The sequence below is a fragment of the Myxine glutinosa genome, chromosome 2 (assembly GCF_964187855.1).
Source record: "Myxine glutinosa chromosome 2, kmMyxGlut1.1, whole genome shotgun sequence".
Lineage (NCBI taxonomy): Eukaryota > Metazoa > Chordata > Myxini > Myxiniformes > Myxinidae > Myxine > Myxine glutinosa.
Genome location: NC_136262.1, coordinates 50169087 through 50193033, shown reverse-complemented (window position 1 = coordinate 50193033; position 23947 = coordinate 50169087). Strand labels below are relative to the sequence as shown.

At 46.0% G+C, this 23947-nt stretch overlaps 2 protein-coding genes across 6 annotated transcripts in view; one reads left to right on the top strand and one right to left on the bottom strand.

Annotated features, from left to right (window-relative positions):
* The window catches only part of LOC137421826 (uncharacterized), a 53527-nt gene extending 52019 nt beyond the window's left edge, over positions 1-1508 (bottom strand). Inside the window, exon 1 of the mRNA XM_078773263.1 lies at positions 1334-1508. The gene's annotated coding sequence lies outside the window, so the exon portion shown is untranslated. The remainder of the gene's footprint in view (positions 1-1333) is intronic.
* Positions 1509-1909: 401 nt separating this feature from the next.
* On the top strand, positions 1910-23809 carry EBAG9 (estrogen receptor binding site associated antigen 9). Of its 5 annotated transcripts, none has more exons than XM_068108261.2 (7): positions 1910-1979; positions 6792-6909; positions 8643-8733; positions 17862-18023; positions 19258-19392; positions 19598-19689; positions 20319-23809. In XM_068108261.2, the coding sequence occupies exons 2-7, from the start codon at positions 6827-6829 to the stop codon at positions 20437-20439; spliced, it is 684 nt and encodes a 227-aa protein (XP_067964362.1). In that variant the 5' UTR covers positions 1910-1979; positions 6792-6826; the 3' UTR covers positions 20440-23809. The 5 variants fall into 5 exon arrangements, with proteins under 5 accessions (XP_067964362.1, XP_078629388.1, XP_067964361.1 ...); XM_078773262.1 differs by having other exon boundaries at positions 1947-1979; positions 17866-18023; XM_068108260.2 differs by having other exon boundaries at positions 1947-2178.
* Positions 23810-23947: the final 138 nt, after the last annotated feature.

The following is a 23947-nucleotide window of genomic DNA, read 5'->3' as shown; positions in this document are numbered from 1 at the left end:
TTCAACAGCGTGAAGACGAGCTAGGTGTGAGACAGGAGCACCAGCCCAGAGCGGAGAGCAGTACTCCATTGAGCTGCGGATGAAAGCCTTGTATGTGGTGAGGAGCTCAGGTGTGCCAAGGAAGGACTTCGCACGACGGAGGATGCCCAGTCGGCGACTGGCTTTGGAGGCCAGCTTGGAAATGTGGTTTTCCCAAGAAAGATCATGGCAGATAGTGAGACCCAAAAGCTTCAGTGACAGAACTTCTTGGAGAGGATTATTCAGAAAGTGGATGGGAGGGTTGTCCAGTCGGGTTTTTCGGAGAGACATCGTAAGAGTGTGAGATTTGTCAGGATTGAAAGACATGTTCCACTTGTATGCCCAGTCTGTGATTTTGTCCAGGTCTGCAGAGAGTGAGGAGGCTGCAGACTGCCGATCTGAGGGATGAGGAATGGAGCGGCAGAGAGTGGAGTCATCAGCAAAGAGATAGGGAGGATTTTCAAGAGAGTCGGAGAGATCATTGATGAAGACCAGAAAAAGCACAGGGCCCAGAACACTGCCTTGGGGAACTCCAGCCTGAACAAAATACTTGGCAAAATAGAACAAAGTAGAGCGCATACCTCCACCAGGCTGAACAGTGAACACCTTCCATTTTGTCTTTTTGACCTTTAATTTGTGTTGACTTTTTTACCTCAAAAATAACGGGTGGTAGAATTCAGTGACCATATATGCAAATCCTCTGCAAATTTCAAGTTAACCGGATAAAAATTGAGGATTTTATAAATCTGGCCTATGTTGACCTTTTGGGCTATGTTGATCTCAAAAAAACTTGGTGGTTGAATTTAGTGACCAGATATGCAAATCCTCTTAAAATCTCAAGTCAATCAGATGAAAATTTATGATTCTCGAAATTTGGCCTATGTTGACCTTTTGGCTTAAAAGTTAACCTCAAAATTATTGGTAGTTGACTTCAATGACCAAATGTGCAAATGTTCTTCAAATTTCAAAGTCAATCAGATGAAAATTGACAATTTTTTTTAAAGTTGGCCCAAGATACTCCCCCCCCCCCCCCCCCCCCACCCCCCTACTAATCCCTCTTATTGAGCACAGATTTTGATGCGGTCAATGCACCTTCGTTAGGCATCAGATATGAAGCTTGTGGTCAAGTTTCATCAACATTGTATGTGTGTAGTTTCGGAGAAGAGAGCAAATACCTATTTTGAGGGGTCAAACACCCCTCAACCTTCCCCCCCCCCCCCCCCACCCCCATCATAACCCCCCCCTTAAATAATGACTGCAGATTTTGTTGTTTACACTCAGAGTGTTTACCGACTCACTCCATTCAATGACTTACCTGCGGACACTGCTCGATCGCATAAGCTCACCGGACTATAATCCAGGTGAGCAAATAAATTGGAGCGTTTTCATCGATTCCACGGAATCCGGGGGAGACGGATGCGATGCTGGGGCAGCAGCCAGAGTGGAGAGCAATACTCCATTGGGCTCTGGACAAGGGCACCTGGTAGCCTGCGAGTACCGGCAGTTATCTTTCCAAGTATGACTTGGAACTTGGAACTTATTATGACTTTTTCCAGGTATGACTTATTTTTCAGGTATGACTTGAAAAGCAGTCTGCGGTTGGTTCGAGAATAAATCGATGCTGGGTTGGAGAATCCGGGTTAAATTGAGGTATATCGTACATGTTTCTAAGTGGGTGTGTGATGCCACCTTTTGGAGACTTCAGTTAAATTGCTCGTGAGCCAAAAAAATCGGAAAACCTCCACTCGTCCTCAGAGCCGAACGAACAACAACTTGGGAGGCATGCCTGAAAGTATCCAGTGGAATCAATTAAAATCGTTTGTATATTCACCAAATGTGGCAATTAATTAATCGTAAAACATCGTCTACAGTAATAATAAAAATAAAATTTAAACCTGAGGTGTGCGTCTCCACTCTCCGGTAGCCGTACCGGAAGTGCAGTTTTCATCGTTTACCATCTGGTAGGACCTTGGTTACGAGAATTTTGGGGTTTTCTTGTTCGTAGAGCTTGCCTGGTTATCTTTATGTGGAGTGACCAGATTCTCTGTTGATTTACCTCTGCCGACACGGTGTGCCACGCATGGCGCCTTTCGGTGCTGGCAAGACCGGTGGGTGCATCGTGCCTTGTTACCGAGCATCTGATCTCTCCTGGAGAGCAGGGTACTGTACCGTGGACCCTCCCCTGAGACTTGATGTCCGGTGGGTCGTTAATAGGGTAGTGTAGATTTGGTTTGGTGGAGGCTGACCTGGTGATGTGGCTTCCTGAGGACTTCCCGCACCCTCATGACATGAACCATGTCCGCGAAACGTTCAAAGTTGTCGGCACGTGGTATTCTTTGGCACCTTTGTAAACTTACATACGCGTGCTTGCTTTATGCCTTCAGTTTCTTAAATCTGACATTGTTTTGAAGTGTAATTCATAACTTGACTGCAGTGAGGTGTCGAAGTTTTGAGCAATAAAGTGCAACTCCTGAAAAATCCACGCGTGGTGAACACTGTCACCTGTGGCCACGTACGGCGAAGGTGCGCCCGCGTTCGGCGAAGGTGCGCCCGCGTTCGGCAAAGGTGCGCCCGCGTTCGGAGAGGGTGCGCCCGCGTTCGGAGATGGTGCGCCCGCGTTCGGCGAAGGTGCGCCCGCGTTCGGAGATGGTGCGCCCGCGTTCGGCGAAGGTGCGCCCGCGTTTGGAGATGGTGCGCCCGCGTTTGGAGATGGTGCGCACGCGTTCGAAGAGGGTGAGCACGCGTTCGGAGATGGTGCGCCCGCGTTCGGCGAAGGTGCGCCCGCGTTTGGAGATGGTGCGCACGCGTTCGAAGAGGGTGCGCACGCGTTCGGAGAGGGTGAGCACGCGTTCGGAGAGGGTGAGCCCGCGTTTGGAGAGGGTGAGCCCGCGTTCGGAGAGGGTGCGCCCGCGTTCGGAGAGGGTGCGCCCGCGTTCGGAGAGGGTGCGCCCGCGTTCGGAGAGGGTGCGCCCGCGTTCGGAGAGGGTGCGCCCGCGTTCGGAGAGGGTGCGCCCGCGTTCGGAGAGGGTGCGCCCGCGTTCGGAGAGGGTGCGCCCGCGTTCGGAGAGGGTGCGCCCGCGTTCGGAGAGGGTGCGCCCGCGTTCGGAGAGGGTGCGCCCGCGTTCGGAGAGGGTGCGCCCGCGCTCGGAGAGGGTGCGCCCGCGTTCGGAGAGGGTGCGCCCGCGTTCGGAGAGGGTGCGCCCGCGTTCGGAGAGGGTGCGCCCGCGCTCGGAGAGGGTGCGCCGCGCTCGGAGAGGGTGCGATCGGAGAGGGTGCGCCCGCGTTCGGAGAGGGTGCGATCGGAGAGGGTGCGCCCACGTTCGGAGAGGGTGCGATCGGAGAGGGTGCGATCGGAGAGGGTGCGCCCACGTTCGGAGAGGGTGCGCCCGCGTTCGGAGAGGGTGCGCCCGCGTTCGGAGAGGGTGCGCCCGCGTTCGGAGAGGGTGCGCCCGCGTTCGGAGAGGGTGCGCCCGCGTTCGGAGAGGGTGCGCCCGCGTTCGGAGAGGGTGCGCCCGCGTTCGGAGAGGGTGCGCCCGCGTTCGGAGAGGGTGCGCCCGCGTTCGGAGAGGGTGCGCCCGTGTTCGGAGAGGGTGCGATCGGAGAGGGTGCGCCCGCGTTCGGAGAGGGTGCGCCGCGTTCGGAGAGGGTGCGCCCGCGTTCGGAGAGGGTGCGCCCGCGTTCGGAGAGGGTGCGCCCGCGTTCGGAGAGGGTGCGCCCGCGTTCGGAGAGGGTGCGCCCGCGTTCGGAGAGGGTGCGCCCGCGTTCGGAGTGGGTGAGCCCGCGTTCGTTGGGGGTGAGCCCGCGTTCGGAGTGGGTGAGCCCGCGTTCGGAGTGGGTGAGCCCGCGTTCGGAGTGGGTGAGCCCGCGTTCGGAGTGGGTGAGCCCGCGTTCGGAGTGGGTGAGCCCGCGTTCGGAGTGGGTGAGCCCGCGTTCGGAGTGGGTGAGCCCGCGTTCGGAGTGGGTGAGCCCGCGTTCGGAGTGGGTGAGCCCCGGTTCGGAGTGGGTGAGCCCCGGTTCGGAGTGGGTGTGCACCCTCGGAAGCTGAATTCTACGGTAGCCAAATGAGCAATTGGCCTCTAACACATTGATTCAAGTCCCTTAAAGATTACCGCAAGTCAACGTGCTTGTCAGAATGACCCATAAGGTGTTACCCAGAGCATATTCAGTGTCCGTGCGTGCGTCTCTCCAGCAATTGCATTTTTTATGAATTAAAATGAGCACATGACCTTATTTGGGAAACCTAAACTCGTATTAAATTGTAAATATATATGTGCACACAAAATCATTTCATTTGAAACTAATTAAATAATCCAGCTTTCACACAAAATGGTGAGCTGAAAGAGAATATTTATGGTATTTACATGGATTTCCCGTTGTTACTACCCATCATAGACGGGCACTTCAGCAAGTAGTAACAAGAAAGAGCAGAGATTGTAGACCCTCGCCAGGACGTAGTTTTTATGGTTTTTAAGTCTTTTGTGTTACAACAAATATGGTGGCCGAACCACTTGACCGATGACGTAATCATTATTTTTAAAAATTTTCTCCACCAAATTATCCCTAGATGACGCTCAACAAATTTCATCTTGATCGGATGAAATTTTGTACTTGTGGAATCATGACGTCATAATGGAGGCACCGATGACATCATCATTAACTTATTTTATTCCCCATGGAGAGTTCTTTACAATGAGCCATATCTCAATTTTTTCTATGCAGCGCTTTCGGATATTTCAGGGTGCAAGGTTTTTTGGTTTTTCCAAGATTGCGGCTAAACCACGTGGCCGATGACATCATCATTTTTTTCTCCACCAATTTATCCCGCTGACACTCAAAAAGTTTCATCTTGATCGGATGAAGTTTTGCACTTGTCGAATTATAACATCGTAATGGAGCCCGCATTCGGAGATGCCTATGTCTATATCTGTCTCTGCAGATGCCTATGGCATCATCATTAACATATGTTATTCCACATGGAGAGTTCTTTACAATGGGCCATGTCTCAATGTTTTCTGTACAGCACTTTCAGAGATATAGAGGTGCAAAGTTTTTCAGTTTGTCCAAGATGGCGCCCGTACCACGTGACCTATGACATAATTATTTTAAAATTCTACAGGAGTTGCTCCTATGGTGAAAATTTTCTGTCAATCGGATCAACAGTTGCAGAGAAAATCATGTTTATTCTGCGCAGACAAACAAACAAGAAATATGTTGTGCATAGCACGATACTTGCAAAATCCCTAAAATAAGTTGTTGGCCTATGTTGACCTCAAAAATAATTAGTGGTTGAATTCAGTGTCCGGATATGCAAATCCTCTTCAAATTTCATGTCAATCGGATGAAAATTGAGGATTTTAGAAATCTGGCCTATGTTGATCTTTTGGCCTATGTTGACATCAAAAATACTTGGTGGTTGAATTTAGTGTCGAGATATGCAAATCCTCTTCAAATTTCAAGTCAATCGGATGAAAATTGAGGATTTTAGAAGTATGACAAAGTTGGTGACCTTTGGCCTATGTTGCCCTATTGACCTTTTGACACCAAAAACAATAGGCTTCTTTCTTATGACCAACTCTACCATTTGGTGAAGTTTTGTGAAGATCGGTTGAAAATTGTGACCTGTAAGCAAGTATAAGTGAAAGCCTGGTGTTGGCTTAGCGGTTAGGGTGCAGGCTTGGGATCCTAGGATCCTTCGTTCGAATCCTGGTCGATCGCTAAATTAACGCCAGGGGTGTTGACTCAGCCTGTCATCCTTCGAAGGTTGGCAAATTGAGTACCAGCTTGCTGGGATGAATGATCCTGGTGTGTACCCCGATTTAGAATAGATAGGTACACCGTATCCCTGCGTGTCGTAAGAGGCGACTAAGGGTTGGCGTCAGGAAGGGCATCCGGCCATAAAAACATTGCCTCAAAAAGGGAACCATGATTTTCATGAGGTCCGCAAGGCCTAACATGGGACCCCTGCTCGAGTGGGGAAAAATGGCCTTAAAACGATCATTCATTCATTCATTTCGCTCTTTCACGAGCCTCGATCTTGTATACACAAAAAAAAAAAAAAAAAAAAAAAATTCAGGCAAGTATGAGCGGACAGACAAAAAACACACACACAGAAACCGGAGTGAACAACATACTTCTCCCTAAAAAAAATTTGGCCAAGTAAATAACGCACAAGACCAACCAATATACTTTTTAAATCTTCGATTTTCACAAGTAACAAACAAACGGACTCAAACTCTGGCGAGAGTAATAATAATACGACTTCCCTTGCAAGGAATTTTAATGCAGGAAGAGGCCATTAGGGCCATCAAACCTGTGCTTTGGTTACCAACCTATGGTTCTTTGTCCTTGCTCTATGATCTTCTGCTGAGCGTCAAAGTAGTGAATTTTGAGAATCCAAATGTTGCTGTTATAAGGTAGTGAATGTGGGATGAGTTTTAAGAAGTGCAAATCCAAAAGGTTAATTCACAATTGAGCAAATGCAGTGCACCTTCTGCAGTCTCTCCATGAAGGACCTTTTCCAAATGGTCAAGCTACCCTTTGGTATGTGACTAGAACCTAATAGTCATTGCAGAAGTGGGTAAATACTTACAAAGCGGCACCAGCTGAATATTCAAATTTATAAGATAATACTATTTTGATCCTGTATAATGTGCTTTCTATTTTAATGATTTTATTCCTTGAACCGTAGGTTTTTGTTGACATTTCAGTTTAGCTGCTACATACTATGACGTGTCAAGATTTATTGTTTGTGCTTTGTTAATGTTGTTTTTCAGGACTTGCAGGAAACTTGGCAACTAGCTTCAAAGTCATGGCAATCCTGCAGTTTCGTGCGTCTCGTCTCTGCTCGTGCTTCGTCGCCTTGTTTGCTCTTCTGAAACGGCTGCTATGCAGGTCAGCCAAATAAGCGAGACTGTTTACACAGTATTAAGACTGTAATGTTTTAATTGTATAATCTGTTAAACGACTAATACGATGCTCAGTGTTGTGCTATTTATTTAAATATTTTTTAAGAACGACAACAATTGCCCTCATTATGGAACACCAGTACCTTCACTCACCCTCTCAATCAATTTTCAGGTTGCTGTTTCCTTCATTCTCCTCCATATCCTCCCCTTGTTGTGTGCGTGCACGTGTTGTCCCATCAAGTGCTTTGCCTTCTACCCTCTGTCACCTCACTCTTCCATGAGTCAAGATAAGTTTGATATTGAGATATTCCTTCATCCTGGCCATTGACAAATAACAAGGAGAAATCTAAAGCAGACTCATTATCATCAACATGAGGGCATAAGAGCTCGTTGTGAAGATCGGCCGTGGGTGCGAACAAACGATACCTGTTTCTGTTCAGCGAAGAGACAGCACAAACACAGCAATTCCCTACTTTTGAAATGTCAATTCTATCTTGGGTTGAATGAATACATTTTATGTACGAGAACGACACTCGGTAGAGCGCATACCTCCGCCACGTTGCTCAGTTTGCGTTTTGTATCCTATTGATGCGCCGGATGTACATGGACTTGAACCAAAATCTAATCCACTTGTTCTTGCCAACTCATCCACCAGTTTTGCCATAACCCGTCCACGGCTTTTTGAACAAGATTCGTCCGAATCCGTCCATAACTTTTTGAGATATCTTGCCCACAATCAGAGGTGAAAACATAACCTTCCCCCAGGCACGTCGAGAGCCAGCACGGGCCATGAGGCAAACAACCTTGGGGACCCACCCCCCCCCCGCCCCTCTCCCTTTCTCTTTTATAACCTTTTAAGGAACTTTCTTCAATGAAAAACAAAAACTTTTTAAATACAAATGGTCACTTTTATTTAATCATATGATCAAAAATAAAGGAGATAGCGGGACGTTTGGACCGATCGAGTCATTTTGCATCCTCGACTGTTGAACAATATTTCTCCATAAGATTGCCAAAAAAAGTATGTGAGAAGATGGTTAATAAATTTTTTGAACAAAGAGGATACAAACCCATTTCTTTGTAATGCACATTTCTAGTTAATAACCATTTTCTGTAATAAAGTTTGAAACTAGCATTAACAGCGGTAAATATTGTCGTTTCCGGCAAGAAAGCCGGCAAGGAAAGCAAAATCAGCTTCTGGGTTTCAATGTAACGATGAGAAAATGATGATGAGTCGATGAGGGGTTTCACTGTACTGTTTAAAAAAAAAACTTGCAGGAGAAACTCGGGCCCCTCAAAGCTCGTCGTGCCGAGTTGTCCCGTCCCGAGGCAGCGACTCCCCCTGACCCCCCCCCCCCCCCCTCTCGACGCCCCTGCATCTCCCCATTCCCTTCCTTGTGTCAATTGAACTCCTTCCCACCACACGCATGCAATAAGTATAGAGTCTCATCAATAAATCGACCTGTCACAGGTAGATAGTTGATGAACACATCGACTTGTCTCTTCAAAAGGTTTTTTTTTTGTCAATTCCCCTTTCAATCAGCCCGTCCATGATTTTCTTGTGCTTCCTCTGCACCATCACCACTTCCTGAAATCTGTATTTTTATTTTTTTAAGTATTGGACACACCACATTGGTGTGCGTACTTGACACTTGAAAGCGATGTTGGTCGCAGTGTCGGCGAGTGGGATTCCTCCTAGCTGGTTGTGGTTATGTGCAGGAGTGGACGCAGCCGAAAACGCAGCGGAGAGTCTCTGCCACTCCCCACGAGCATGCAGTACAGTGCAGCGACTCTTGTCCCTCACAATCAGGTAAGCGAAAGCTCGTTTTATTTTGGGCACCACCTCACTTTAGCCTGCTATCATTCAGGCACACCACTCGGGCCACTTATCGTCATTTCTTATCTAGGATAGACTAAATATTGTTGATGACTTTAATTAGTAAGCCAATCTTTATCCCCACTCTTAAAAAAAAAAAAAATACGAGCGGGATATTGGAATTGTCCCCGTCTACCTGTCTGTCCGTCCATCACGCTATTTCCTAAATGGCTGTGCAGAAATTCACCAAACTTGGTAGTTATGACCTCCACATGGCAAGAAGGTGAGAGAGCAAACTTATCATTTTGAGACTTGCATTTATCCTCGAAGGTTATTGATGCGTGTCAGCGCCCTGCCTTATTCCCATCTTCTTCTGCATCCTCTTCAGCTAAAAAAAAAAATTTTTTTTTTTTGTGTATACTGAATCGAGGCTCGTGAAAGAGCTAACATTTATTTCACAAACAAATCAACCAGACAAACAAAATATACAAAAAGAGGGAGCGGAAGACAAGATGGGGAGAGAAGGGGAAGCACACAACCACAACATTTGAGAGCAGGGAGAAGTGTGGGAGGGAGAGGGCTTGGGGGCAGGAGGCGTGGGAAGGGGAGGGGGGGGGGGGGGGAGGTATAAAACACAAGGGGACTGAAATTAGCGGGGGTAGAAAAGATCAAGGTTTTGGATGGGGGAGGGTAAGAGATGGTGGTGAACAGCTGTTTTAAAGACCTGGAGGGTAGGTAGAGTGGGATTGAAGAGAGTGAGGGAGTTTGTTCCAGAGGCAGGAGAAAAGAGGAATGAAGGAGTGAAGGTGAGCAGAAAGTCTTGATTTTGGCAGTTTAACCATAAGAGGGTTGCAGGCAGATCTTGTGCGACCTGTAGGAATATTTGGCGGACAGAGCCCAGAGAGGGCTGGGGGGGCAAGGCCAGAGAGGAGTCGGTAGAAGACGGAAAGACCACCAACCTGCCTGCGGTGAGTGAGTGAAAGGCCCTTGGAGTTAGCTTCATCGCGGGAGATTCCAATGATTCTGAATGCTTTGGTTTCAACAGCGTGAAGACGGGCTAGGTGTGAGGCAGGAGGGGAGAGCAGTATTCCATAGAGCACCAGACCAGAGGGGAGAGCAGTATTCCATAGAGCTGCGGATGAAAGCCTTGTATGTGGTGAGGAGCTCAGGTGTGCCAAGGAAGGACTTCGCACGACGGAGGATGCCCAGTCGGCGACTGGCTTTGGAGGCCAGATTTGAAATGTGGTTTTCCCAGGAAAGATCATGGCAAATAGTGAGACCCAAAAGCTTGAGTGACAGAACTTCTTGGAGAGGATTATTCAGAAAGTGGATGGGAGGGTTTTCCAGTCGGTCTTTTCGGAGAGACATCGTAAGAATGTGAGATTTATCAGGATTGAAAGACATGTTCCATTTGTTTGCCCAGTCTGTGATTTTGTCCAGGTCTGCAGAGAGTGAGGAGGCTGCAGACTGCCGATCTGAGGGATGAGGAATGGAGCGACAGAGAGTAGAGTCGGCAGCAAAGAGATAGAGAGGATTTTCAAGAGAGTCAGAGAGATCATTGATGAAGACCAGAAAAAGCACAGGGCCCAGAACACTACCTTGGGGAACTCCAGCCTGAACAGGAAGAGGAGATGAGAGAAACCCATTCAGGGCCACACGTTGACTACGACCAGAGAGGAAGTCCGCCAGCCATGCGTGGAGATTTCCATGGATACCAAAGGAGGAGAGTTTGGTGAGCAGAGCAGGGTGCCAGACCGTATCGAAGGCACGTGAAATGTCAAGGGAGACAGCTCTAATTTCCTGTTTGGTGTTGAGGACCTCCATCCATTGTTGAGAAAGCAGAAGCAGCATGTCCAGAGTAGAGTGACCAGGTCTGAAACCAAATTGATGATCAGAGATCAAGCCATTGGAGAAGAGGAAAGATTTCATATCTGAAGCAATGATGGATTCCATGACTTTGCTGATAATTGGGAGAAGGCTGATTGGTCTGTAGTTGCTGGGATCTGTTTTTGCACCTTTTTTGTGCAAAGCGGTGATGTTGGCTGATTTCCAAGCAGATGGCAGATGACCTTGAGCAAAAGAGAGGGTGAAGAGAACAGAAAGAGGGAGTGAAAGAGCGGAAGCACATGATTTTAGGACCCGTGGGCTAATGCCGTCAGGACCAGTTGCAGAATCAGAGTCGAGGGTTGACAGAAACTTTTCCACCTTGTCAGGAGGAAAGGACACAGAGTCCAGGAGCAGCTGGGTACGACTGGGTACGGTGGGTACAGAGAGATGGGTTTGGGACACAAGATTTAGAGGCAAACACAGAGTTGAGGCATTCAGCTTTTTCACGTGCGGAGTCAGCCGTTAAGCCGTTTGAGGTGAGGGAGGGGATGGAGGGAGAACAAACACCAGAAACAGATTTGACCAGACGCCACCAGGATTTGGAAGAGGGAGACAGATAAGAGAGTTCGGTCTTGAGAACGGTGAGATATTGTTTCCTGGCTCTCCTGAGGGTGGACACACACTTGTTTCGGGCTTTGTGAAAGGAAATGAGATTTCCTTCCGTTGGATTTGCTTTCCAGGAGATGAAAGCAAGTTGTTTCAGGGCAACAGCCTCACCACAAGATTCCGTGTACCATGGACGGGAGGAAGGGTATGACAACTGAAGACGAGATGGGATAAATCTGTGCATGAGAGAGAGCAATTTACTTTGAAAGAATTCCCAGGATGAGTTGTCAGAGGCGGTAGAGATGGGAGACCAGTCCAGATGATTGATGGCTGCTTGAAGACCGTGCCAGTTGGCCTGAGTGAAATGCCAGACTCGTCGACGCTGAGGAGGCTCTCTGAGAATGGTCAGAGAGATGTCCACTTTGACAAGCACATGATCAGATGAGCCGATTGGAGCAGAAGAAGAGCAGCAGACATTGTCAGGGAAGTTTGTCATAACCAAATCCAGAAGAGAAGATGCTCCGTTGACTGAGATCCGGGTCGGGAAATTGACAGATTGTGTCAGTCCCAGTGAGTCGCAGAAGTCCTTTGCTGAAGAGCCATGACTGGTGAGAGAGGTACCCACACCCAGCCAACTGGCATGGTGACAATTGAAATCACCACATATGAGGAAGAGAGAGAGTTGGGATGGGTAGATAGAAATTGGTCCATATTATCAGACAGCGAGATGTAGATGGAGTCATCGCTGTTTGGTGGACGGTACAACACACATATGAACAAAAGGTGGGAGCGAAGGGGAAGCCGTAGCCAAAGGTATTCCTGGGGGTGAGGTGGAGAGAGGGCAGTGGAGGGCGAGTGAGGAAGAGAGTTTTTTATAAAGATAGCAACCTCACCTCCAGGACGAGGCTCAGGTCTATCATACCGGAGGAGGGAGTAACCTGGGAGAGATACCAAGGCATCAGAGACATCATGAAGGAGGAAAGTTTCTGTTAAGCAGATCACATCTGGTTTGTCAGAAGCAACCTGTATGGAGAGATCAGTCAAGTTTGAGCGAAGGCCCCGGATGTTTGAGGTCCATACCGTTAATGAAGAGGAAGGGGGAGCATCGGGTCCAGAACAGCGGGGGGAGGGGTAGGGTAAGATGTGGAAGAGGAGGAAGAGGTAGGGAGAGCTGTTGAAGGTGTGTCAGAGATTTCAGAGATTTCAGAATAGCTTGGAGAAAGGGAAGAATGGGGCGGACAAAAGGTTTGATGGAGATTGTGCCTCCACAGTGAGGTGTTATTTGAGGAGGGGGAAGAGCGAGGCAGAAGGTTGGGGGAGATGAAGGTGAAAGGTGAAAGTTGGAAGGTGGAAGAAGCAGGGAGGATGCTTTGAGGAGGAGGGGTGAGAGGGGAGTCTAGGAGGGGAGGAGTGAGAGAGAGTCTCGGAGGGGAGGGGTGTGGGGTGAGTTGGGGAGGGAAGGGGCAAGGGGGGAGATTTGAAAGGGATGGGCCTTTTTTTTTCTTTTTTTCTTTTTTTCTTCTTTTTTTTTTTTTGTATACAAGATCGAGGCTCGTGAAAGAGCGAACATTAATCACACAGAAAGACAAACCGACACATAAAACATATAACATCGGGAGCGGTAGACAAGATGGGGAGAGAGGGGGAAGGACACAAACACAACATTTGAGAGCAGGGACCGAGAGACATGGAGACATCGAGAGATCTGAGAGAGGGCGAGGGCTTTGGGGTGGGGGGGGGGCATGGGAAGGGGGTGGTGGGAGAGGTATAAAACATATGGACACTGCCAGGACTTCCAGGAAAGAAGTTGGAATTTCAAACAAGGTGGATCTGGGGTGAATTAGCGGGGGTAGAAAAGATCAAGGTTTTGGATGGGGGAAGATAAGAGATGGTGGACAGACAGACAGGGGTGATGGGGAGGATTTGGAGGGGAGGGGTGAGATTGGATTTTGAAAAGTGTACGATTCATGGGAAACGAACATTTTTTGCAAAATGAGTTTGAGACCTTCGAGTCAAAAATACGTTTGAGGACACTGAAGGAGGGGTGGAGTTCTGGATAGTTTAGGGAATGTAGAAAGGAGGAACTGTAAGAGATGGTATTATATATATTTTTTGGAATGAATAGATTTGGTGAGCAAGATGAAAGCATCCTTTTGTAGGAAAAGAAGAAAAGGGTGTTATAATATATGAGAGAAAATAGTTGTTCAGGGGAGAGATTATACATTTCTAACCACGTGATCGCGAACGAAGAACGAACGAACAAGTAAGAACAACAAATAAACGAATAAGACCTGGGAAGGAAAAAAATTTTGGGGTTTTTTTTTTTTTTGAGTAGAGATTTTAAACAAGGAGGTATGGGGTGAACGACTGGGACGAAACAGAGAACGAAAATAATTGCAGCGCATTCGACGAATCGCTGAGAGAAAAACAAAACCACAAGGTCGGAGACGGTACGGTAGCCAAGCCTACGAGTACTAGGCCGCAGAATACTCGATACGCATTAACCGACGATTGTGTATACATGTACGAAAAATTAGCACCGAACATTTTCCAAAAGATACGCTATAGGTACATACACCGAAAGATAGATAGTCTCGACAAAAACACAATTGAGAAAGATCACTTAGCTTCGAAAGCGTGAGCTTTCAAGCACTTCTAACGCACCCATATCCACGTCCCAAGCAAACTACAAATTATAAGCCATGCAATTCTTATATGTCCCTTTACTATAGTTATTCTCTGCAGACGACTGTAATTACCTCCACCACCAAAGGTGGATGGAGGTTATGTTTTCATCCCTGTCTGTCTGTTTGTTTGTCCGTTTGTTTGTGAACAAGATATCTCAGAAAGTTGTGGACGGATTCGGACGAAATTTGGAAGAGATGTAGTGTATGTGACAAGGACAAAATGATTAGATTTTGGTGAAGATCCGGATTTGGATCCGGCTTACAGAATTTTTAAAAGTAATTCTTCACCATTGGGAGATGGGGCCAAAAACGATACAGAGTAGGATATCTCAAAAAGTTGTGAACGGATTGGACGAAACTTGGTGGACCGGTTGTGTGTGCGACGGAGAAGAATTGATTCAATTTTGGTGAAGATCTGAATATGGATTCGGAAATTAAGTTATTTAATTTTTTAAGTGATTCTTCACCATTGGGAGGTAGGGCCAAAAACGATACATAGCAGGATATCTCAAAAAGTTATGGATAGATTTGGACGAAACTTGTTGGACAGGTTGTGTGTGTGACGGGGAGGAATCGATTCAATTTTGGTGAAGATCCGTATCCGGATCCAGCGAGTAGAATTTTTAAAAGTGATTCTTCACCATTGAGTGATATGGCCAACCAGGCAGAGGTATGCTCTCTACTGAGTGCCGTTCTAGTTAGAACTGTAATCACTTCAGTTGCCAGCAGTCCTTACGGCTGAACATAAACCACAATAGCGTAACTTGTAGTTATTCTAAAGTTAACTTAAACTGCCAGTAAGTATGAGACTATCGACCTCTGCCATTTTTGCCGAAAGCTTGCTTCACGGCCTTAAACACACTCTTAAACATGTCCTCGCCAACGTGTCAAAGTTTCTTTGTTATTTGAACGCTTGTGATTAGGTTTTGATCACGCAGTAGATAATCACTCTTCGGCGATTGGCGACTAACTTTGAACGGATGATCATCGCACAATTAGCGATTCTACACGCGTCTAACTCTTAAACGCCTTTCGTAAATTTGGCCCTTAGTGTAACGGGGTCAATACAGAAGATTTTCTTTTTAACTCTAAATTTGATATTGGGTCATTCCTGGCAGAACTTTTCCTGGCAGGGTGCGTTGAACCCCAGCCTCTGCCCCTTCCCCCATACTTGTGAAAGTAGGTGTCTGTTTTTCTGAGTGCATCGAGGTCCGAGTTGTCCTGTGCATTCGGATTGGCTTGAATCATCCAATAGGTGAACTGTTAATTATGAGCACATGAATGCAACACATGATCAGCAAAATGTGAAATCCCATTGTCATTTTCACATGAAGATTCAAGGATTATTTGTGATATGCCACATATTGTGATAGATCACAATAAATATTTTGACAAAAGAGAGACGTTGCAAAATATTACAAACATGAGATGAGCTTGTCGCTAGGACAAGATTGAAGGTCTGAAGTCGCTTATAGACATAGCATTTCTCTCTGGTCTAGCAGTGCACCTCAGACCACAGACTCATCTAGCAAGCCCAGGCGGCTAGTCAAGTCCATTGTTTGACATTCATTGCAAGGCCGGAAAGTGCCTGGGTACATGGACGGTGCGTTCCATAAACATGTATCGCCTTCATGATAAGCTCATGTTTCATCTTTTAATCCTTTGCAACCTCGCTCTTCTCTTGTGCCACCTTCGTGCTTTTAAAACGTGCCAAAGAAAATTAGGATTGCCATTAGCCAAAAAAATGGCTTGAACTTTGTCGGTGTTCGCTCAACACTGCTGAGAAAAACTGCCACGTCCATCAAAATCATCCATGGAATTGGAAAATGAGCTTGGAACTCAGCTCGGATAGACACTCCTAATGAAGCTGTAAGAGAATCCGGGTCGGGGCAGCAGAGTTTATAACCTGGGTTGAGTTGCGTCCATACACACCGTATTGGGTAATGTGTATGGTCAGGTGTTGACCGAAGTCGGATGTGACCCAAAGGCAACTTTTTACTGGCTTCTACGACTTGGGTAGGGGAAATGCCACTGCTATCTCCAGATCAACTGTGATTGATCTCTCACCCCAGCAATCTGGTAATTTGCCGACCTCAAAAGGAAGATGGGCTGCGTCCGACCCGTCTGGTGTTACTTTTGGCATGGTTGAATTTTAACTCGAGACCCTAAGATCCTAAAAAAAACATTGAGCATTTTATTCCACCTTCTACATTATTTTCCATCAACATCATCTATGGTCTATCTTGCCTTCCCTCACCATAGCTGCTACAGGCATTTGCCTCTAACTACCATATGCCATGCTCTAACTACCAACCCTGGTGTTGGGCTAGCGGCTAGGGTGCCAGCTTAGGATCCTAGGATCCTGGGTTCGAATCCCGGTCGATCGCTGAATTAACGCCAGGGGGGTTGACTCAGCCTGTCATCCTTCCGAGGTCGGCAAATTGAGTACCAGTTCACAGGTAATTCCCTGCTTGTCATAAAAGGCGACAAAAAGGGTTGGCGGCAGGAAGGGCATCCAGCCGTAAAACATTGCTTCAAAAAGGGGACCAACAAAAACAACAACAACCACGGTGCCCGAAAAAGGCCAACCCCCGCCTTGCGGGGAAAAATGGCCTCTAAAGGTGTTTTTTTTGTTTGTTTTTTTTCCATATGCCGTGAATGCTAAACTTGCAAATGCAGGCAAAAATAAATCCCTCTGCCAACCACTCTTTCCATGTTCCATTGTGCCGTCACATTGCAAAAAGACAACAATCGTCTCCCTTAGATGGCCAAGCTAATGGGGGAGATGCACTTTAACGAGCCATGGGCCTGTTTAGCATTACAACAGCCAATCTGTATTTAAAGGGTCGCATGCTTGCAGTGAGCACCCAAACACGGGATTACACTCAATTTTATATATGTATATTTTTGGCCGCTCTCCCATATCCAATGCCAAGCGCCTTAACCATCAGGTCACCATCAGGTCACCATCAGGTATAGAACAATTCATATGTATTAGATGCAGGATAAAACCTAATTTTCAGCATTTGAGTGCTCTGTACAGTAATTCATTTTCCTCAAAATAAGTTTTGAGTATTTTCTTTAAAAATAGGACTGTGGGTCCTGAAACTCACCTATCATTAAAAATGATATTTTTAATGCCGTGAACAAACTTTGGTACATCATGGGCGATGAAGGTTGTGATCAAATTTCTCTGAAATTGTGTGTGTAGTTTCTGAGAAGAGAGTAAATACCTATTTTAGGGGTTCAAAAGCACCTCCGTAGTTCCCCTTAATGAACGCATATTTTGATGTGGTAAATGCACCTTCGTTAGGCATCAGATATGAAGCTTATGGCCAAGTTTTGTCAAAATCGTATGTGTAGTTTTGGAGAAATGAGCAAATACCTATTTTGGGGGGTGAAACCCTCCCTCCCCCTTAAACCCCTGTGATGAGTGCAGATATTGATGTCGTCAATACACCTTCGTTGTACCTAAAGGTGGTTAATACACCTTCGTTGCGCCTCAGGTATGCAGCTTGTGGCCAAGTTTCATCAAAATAGTATGTGTGGTTTCGGAGAAATGAGCAAATACCTATTTTGGGGTGTCAAACCCCCTCCGTAGACCCCCTTAATTGAGCGCAGCTTTTGATGCAGGAGACATCGACGTACCTTTTACAAACAACGTATGAAGACATCATGAGACATTGGACAAATCTACGAAGTATGTGGTATTTTAACCTGGGGTCACAACATTGTGAGCTAAGTGCTCAGATGGAAGCACGGAAGGGCCAACATGAACTCGGAGTTTGTAAAAGTCATTGAACCAGTTGATTACAGAATAATGCTCAACTTTTCTTTTTTTTTTAACCAAAGCAGGGTCACATGAAATTCTTATCACTTAAATTTATCCATTGCAAGCCAAAAGGAAGGCAATTTAATTTAATTTTCTCCTCTTGAACAAGTTAGTGTATCTATTTAATGATTATGCATACATTCTACACATTATCCATCCATTCCTTCCAGCCAGACCTACAGAGCTGGGACTCTTGGGAAGAAGATGGGCCTACGAGTGTGCGGGTAGAAGGGGATAGGCCTGCAGTGAACAACTCTACACTTGCGCCAGTCCTCGAACCTGAAGTGGACTATTTCAGTGGTATGGCGCCCACAATCCGCAAAACGCAGAAGGTATTCCGGTCTTCTTTTTGTTCGTGTTTGTACATGTCTGTTGTTGATTGCACATGTGCCATTGTAGGTGCAGTGTACTCGACAGCATTTTTGGTGAATATGGCCCAGCCATGTCTTCTGCCCAACACCACCTCATGGTCTCTCCCATTCATACCTCTAAGCTTAACTACAGCCTGTTCCCTTCCTTCACCCACAATTCCTCATATTGTACTGGAATGAATATGTTCTGTCGTTTCCCTCTGCAATATTTTGCGCCAATTATAATATGAGTTCCCGTACAAGAAACTTCGGTACAGGAGGAGGCCATTCGGCCTATTGAAGCCTGTGGTATCATTTCTAACTTATGGTTGTTTGTCCGTGCTCTATCCTTTTTAAATGCTGAGCGTCAGGCAAGTGAGCAGCATGTACCATTTCAAAAGTCTTTAGTATGACTCGGCCAAGGTTGGTTCGAACCACCAACCTCCCACATTTAGAGCAGACACTCCATCCATTATGCCACCGAGGCTGGCATGGATCCCTTACCCCCGTTATTCTGTTCTACCATTTGCCTCGATATCTGTATTGACAGTCTCTTGTATAGGTGAGTTGGCATAGTTTTGGGGATGACTCTCGTAGATGCTTCTGAGACTCCAGTTGATAATAAAAGCCACTGAACGTAGTTGTTCATCATTATTTGTGTGTGTGTGCAGCCTGTGGCTGCTAGTTTGCATCATTGCTGAGAGTGTGGCTGTGCTGCAAATGCAGTGCCCCCTGCTGGTTAGGGCAAGAATTTGGAATTTGTTCATGGAGCTGGCGAATACTAGTCACGAAGGATACCATGTTGTCTTTAATGTCCACGGATTTAATGCCAGCCGAGACGGCCGTTTAACGTCCATCCAAGGGACGGCACATGCATTGATGAATCGCCCTGTCCATGAAACACCAGAATGGCAGTTTATGGCTGGGTTGGGATTCGAACCCAGGCTTTGAGACAAGTGTGTGTATCACTGGGCCATTGGTTGTCCTATCTGATCAAGCATTCAAAATAAAATCCGATTTACTCAAACATTTGGCCTTTTGTAACCTGAGACGTGTCGAGAAGGGTCAACACAGAAATAGGTTATCTTCTTTGGAAACATTTAGCAAATGAAATATCATGTGCTGGGAAATAAAAAGCTATGCCTACTTCAAAGCCAACTTCATTTGATTTCTTAAAACAAAGAAATGTTGATTCCTCTACATTTTCCTTCCCCAGATCTTGATAAAGAAAAAGCTAGAAGCTCTGGGAAAAGGTGTCGATGGTCACAGCCTTGGAGGGAATGATCTTGGTGACACACACTTTTCCAGCAGGCTCACAGTGGTTCATGACCTGGCTTTTACACCCCCCTCGGTAACTGTTAATATTAATGCATCTATCCTTCTTCTTCCCAGAACGCTTTTCCTAGGATTCCCACAGAGGTTATTTCCCTGTTAAACATCCTGTGCATTTCTCCCTTTTTACTCGCCTTCGATATCCACGCTGTCATTGTTATCTTGTTGGTGATGAATGAGATGGAAAGTCTGTGAACCTGTGTGGTGAATGTTGCCGCCCTCAGGCAGAGCTAGGTGAGCTGCAGGCTTGGAATGACCAAAGCGGAGCTTGGGACGATCAGAATGTCTTGAGCTGGGAGACCGAAGAAGTGTTAAAGTATGTACATTGTCTTCCCAAATATTTAAGTTTTTGGCAACCGTCTGATACAGAGGTTAGGGTGAGGGACGAAGCACATCTACACAAACTATTGGTCAGTTTCTCGAGCGAAATGCCACCTCTAGCCTCATCGGACATGTGTCCGCAAGGCACAATCCCAAGAGATATGTCCGATTCTGGTCTAATTAGCATTTTGTCCCCATATCTTCAATGATTTGACCCACAAGACATGCTCAAATCCCAAAAATGTTGCTTCCAAACATTTTCTCATGTCCAAATTGTATGGAAAATTCGGTTTATTTGGCTTTCTATGATGTCCAGTTTAAAAATTATGGAAATCGTTAGCTTTAGCCATTTGTGCATGATGAAATTCAAGATGGCCACCGTACGACCCCCATGGTGCAATTTATTTTCGATGGTGCAATTTAAAGAACACTTCCCACTGGTTTTACTCAAGCCTGAAAGTGCTGCTGCAGCAACGTTGCAGTTTGTTGGTAAATCCTTCATTATCACCATTTCTACATTTTTGTATTCCAAAGCCTTTTGCACTGCCTTGCCATTGGTTTACTAACATAATCATCTGCATCTGGGCAGTGTTGTGATGCGTCCATGTATATTTGGTCTTGCAGGCAGCAGCGGCTAGTGGAAAGGGAGCGCCGTGCAGCAGAACAGCTTCGCAAGAAGCAGGAGAAAGAGCAGCAGAGACAGCAGCGGAGAGACGTCGGGCGCATAGCTGTGAAGCTGCCATGAGCACGAGCTGCCCTTGCACCTTGCTATTTGGTGGGATTGTGCGACCACCACGACTGTTAGAGTGCAGACGGTGTCACTTGGGGTTCAGGCCTGTACATTGTAGCTGCAGGGCACCAACAATAATAGGATATGCCATCACGTAAACATAAGTTTAATGTGCAATCTTATTGCAGTGACAAAGCGTTCTACGAAGGAAATGTGATTTATTTGCATGAGACAAGAAACTCCTCCCTTGCCCAGCTGCATAAACCAACCTGATCGCCATCTGAAACTTTAATCTCGTCGTTTCTTTCCACTAATGTACTCCTTCGTTGATTTTGGCATCACCATCTTACAGGCCCCAGCAAACACAACTCTGGTGTAGGATATCAGCTGTTTTCGTACGAGCTTGCAGCTTCTACGAAGCAAAGACTCTGTATCCGATGATAAACATTTAAAGTTACTGAGAGGTAGGAAAGTTAAGAACGACCACAAATCAAAATGGAGGACCAGTGTATTTTGAAGAGATATCCGGCAGCAGTCCTCTTATTTTTGTCCAAGCTTGTTTGTTTGGCAATGTGAATACAAGGGTTCATCACTATCACCATAACATGGTGGAGTCATCTCTCATAGACCTCTTCCACTGCTTTGTTGCATTGTCTGTGTCTGTCTTTTCAATCAATTGGGTCAAATCCTGGCCTTCCTGTCCACATTTTAAAAAATATACATTGTCTAGACTCATGGGTGAGCTGGGACACATAACAGATCAGGACAACATAACAAAGGGAACAGCAGGAGAAAGGGGAAACACCAATAGAAGGTAGACGGAGATGGAGAAATAGGAGATGCAGGTAACGACGGTTTGGGGAGAACACAGGGGTGGTCAAGATGGATGCATAAGCAAAATTTTGAGAGGGATGGGAGCAGTTTAAGGGGTGTAGACAAGATCATGTCTTTGGAAGGGGGATGATTTGAGATGGTGGTGAAGAGCTGTCTTGAAGACTGGGAGGGACGAATTGGATCGAAGAGAGTGTGGAAGGCGGTTCCACAGGTGGGAAAAAGAGGAATAAATGAGTGGAGGTGAGCAATGGTTCTGTATGATTTAGTCAGTTTCACTAGTAGGGGGTTGCTGGTGGACCATCTGCATCCATCAGATACTTGGGGGGTGGGAGGGGAAAAGAGGGTGCAAGACCAGAAATGACGTGGAAGAAGACAGAGACCAGCGAAGTGATAGGCCCATGGACTTCTACTTCTTTTTACAGCCCTCGTAAAATACTTCTTCCATAAAGTAAAGACTTGCATCATATTACACTGTCCTTTGTTATCCAATCATACCTCGTGGTGCCACGTATTGCACTACACACTGCGCTCTGCCATCGCATACCATACAGCAAATGCACTGTACTGCAAGCTCTGACACCACAATACCCCGCAATGTACTGTACCGTTTCCTACACTGCAATTTCAATTACTGTTGCTCTCATTAACCCTCCTTTACACAGGTGCACCTTCTCCATTGGTGGAACAATGCGCCGTGTAAATGAGCACCTTTTACTGTTTAACCGTAGCTATTGTAACCGGGCCACAGCAACACCGGAACTTAAATAATCATGTAAATGTCAAAGCATTAGATTGAGAAATGTAAATATGAGGCCGTGTGAGTAAGAATGGTCGCCATGCATGGATATTTTGAATGTCTTGTTTTTATTTGGTTTTTATGTACAACACTTAGTTGTTTTTATTTTTTTTATTTTTTTGTCCTTTTTATTTCCTCAATCGCATAACTACTCCAAAGTTGGGGTTTGTATTGTATTTTTGTGGGAGGGGAAGATCGTTTTGAAAGGATAATAACTCCCATGGAGATCAAGATTCACTCTTGGATGGTCACACCAACGGTGATCTAAGGCTCATGGAGGAACTTGTACATATCACATGCAGGGTAAAGGCATCGGGAGACGTCTGTGTATGTTTACATGAATTGAAGGAGAAGAGTAAACGATGGACAAAATATTGACAGGGTTTGAACTTGGGATTCCAGCGTCGCAAATCGTTGGTTTTAGATGGGAATGCCAAACAGGCTAACTGTTGCCCAGGATTCTTCATGAACCCACAACAGGATGTGTACTTGGCCTGGCTCTGGCTCAGCTGCTGCATCTTGAAAAGACGGTCCTTCGTCGCCCATTGATGGAATCTTTGCGGAGGCCTTGAAGGACATATCTGCTCACAGCACAGCATCCTCGTCAGCACTTCCCCCTTCCACCGACAGCTCATTTACTCCATTCACTTATTGTGAAGAGTTGGAGTATGTTCGCAACAACTCGTTGCAATATTCATCACTGGCCTCGAAAGTGAAGGAGTCATTCAGCAAAGTTTGTCCTCGAGTAAATTTCCATTCATTGCCAGTTTCTTACACAATTTGATAGTTTTCTTCGCCATCCGATCTTCAAACCACTCACCCCCCCATGACGCCCGACTTGTTATAACAAAGAACTTGGACATCATGTGTTTGACCTTCTGCCTTTCCAACTGTGTTGGGACATCATGTCAATGCTCACGCGATGCCTTTGTCTTCATTTAAGGCTCCACGTGATTGCGCCTTTCAAATGGTGATCTTCGGTGTGCCGTCTTCAGAAGTTTAATCGCTGCATTTGCTCTCCATTTCATAAACTCTCTTTACCCTTCAAACCCCGAACGTTGTCCAATGTATGTTGGTTGCCCTTTCAAAAGGTTTCTATGCGCTTTTTCAATGTTTTTTGGACCATTCATATTTCAGATTATATTGTGTGAGTGAATAGGCTTTCCAGTAAACCCACCATATGGGTGCATCAGTGCAACTCATGGCTGCCAGTTCTTGGTGTCATGTAAATTGATGGACACGTATTCGACCGCTGTTGTCTGGGTTGTAGTAAATCTTAGTCCTTCGTGAACAGTGACTTTATGAAGGTCAGTAGTCACCTACGAATTTGACCAGTTCCATTGGTCATCAAAATTGAGAATTTAACTGCTGAGCCTTTAAGGTATACAGATTACAGTAGATCTGCGCATCTATATTAAAGTAGATCTGTGTACACACACCAATTGTCCAATGACCTCTTCGGAAACTTTTTGAGGCTAAGCACAACTGTCTCTGAGGAAGGTCGTCTTTCCTCGACGATGTAATCATAACAGTTTCAAATGTTTTCACCGTTTGTGTTGATTAATGAACCCTTAAACTTTTGAGTCCAATGGCAGAATGTGGACGTTATTCGAACCATTACTGGGTTGTTGTTTTTTTCTTTCTGTGTGTACATATAGAGCATGTTATATTGCCAGATTGGGGAATGTAAAGGGTGGAGGCAAAACTGCTTTTATCCCTGAAGTATTTTTGATTTTAATAAAAAGAAAAACCTCATTCCTTGTACATATTTACCAAGAGCACCACATAAGTTGTGGGAAATATAGCGAAGAGGTTATTTTACAAAACCAAAACTATGATCTTGTCAAATAACTGCTCAGCATGCCCTGCCAGCCATGAAATGTAATCGATATC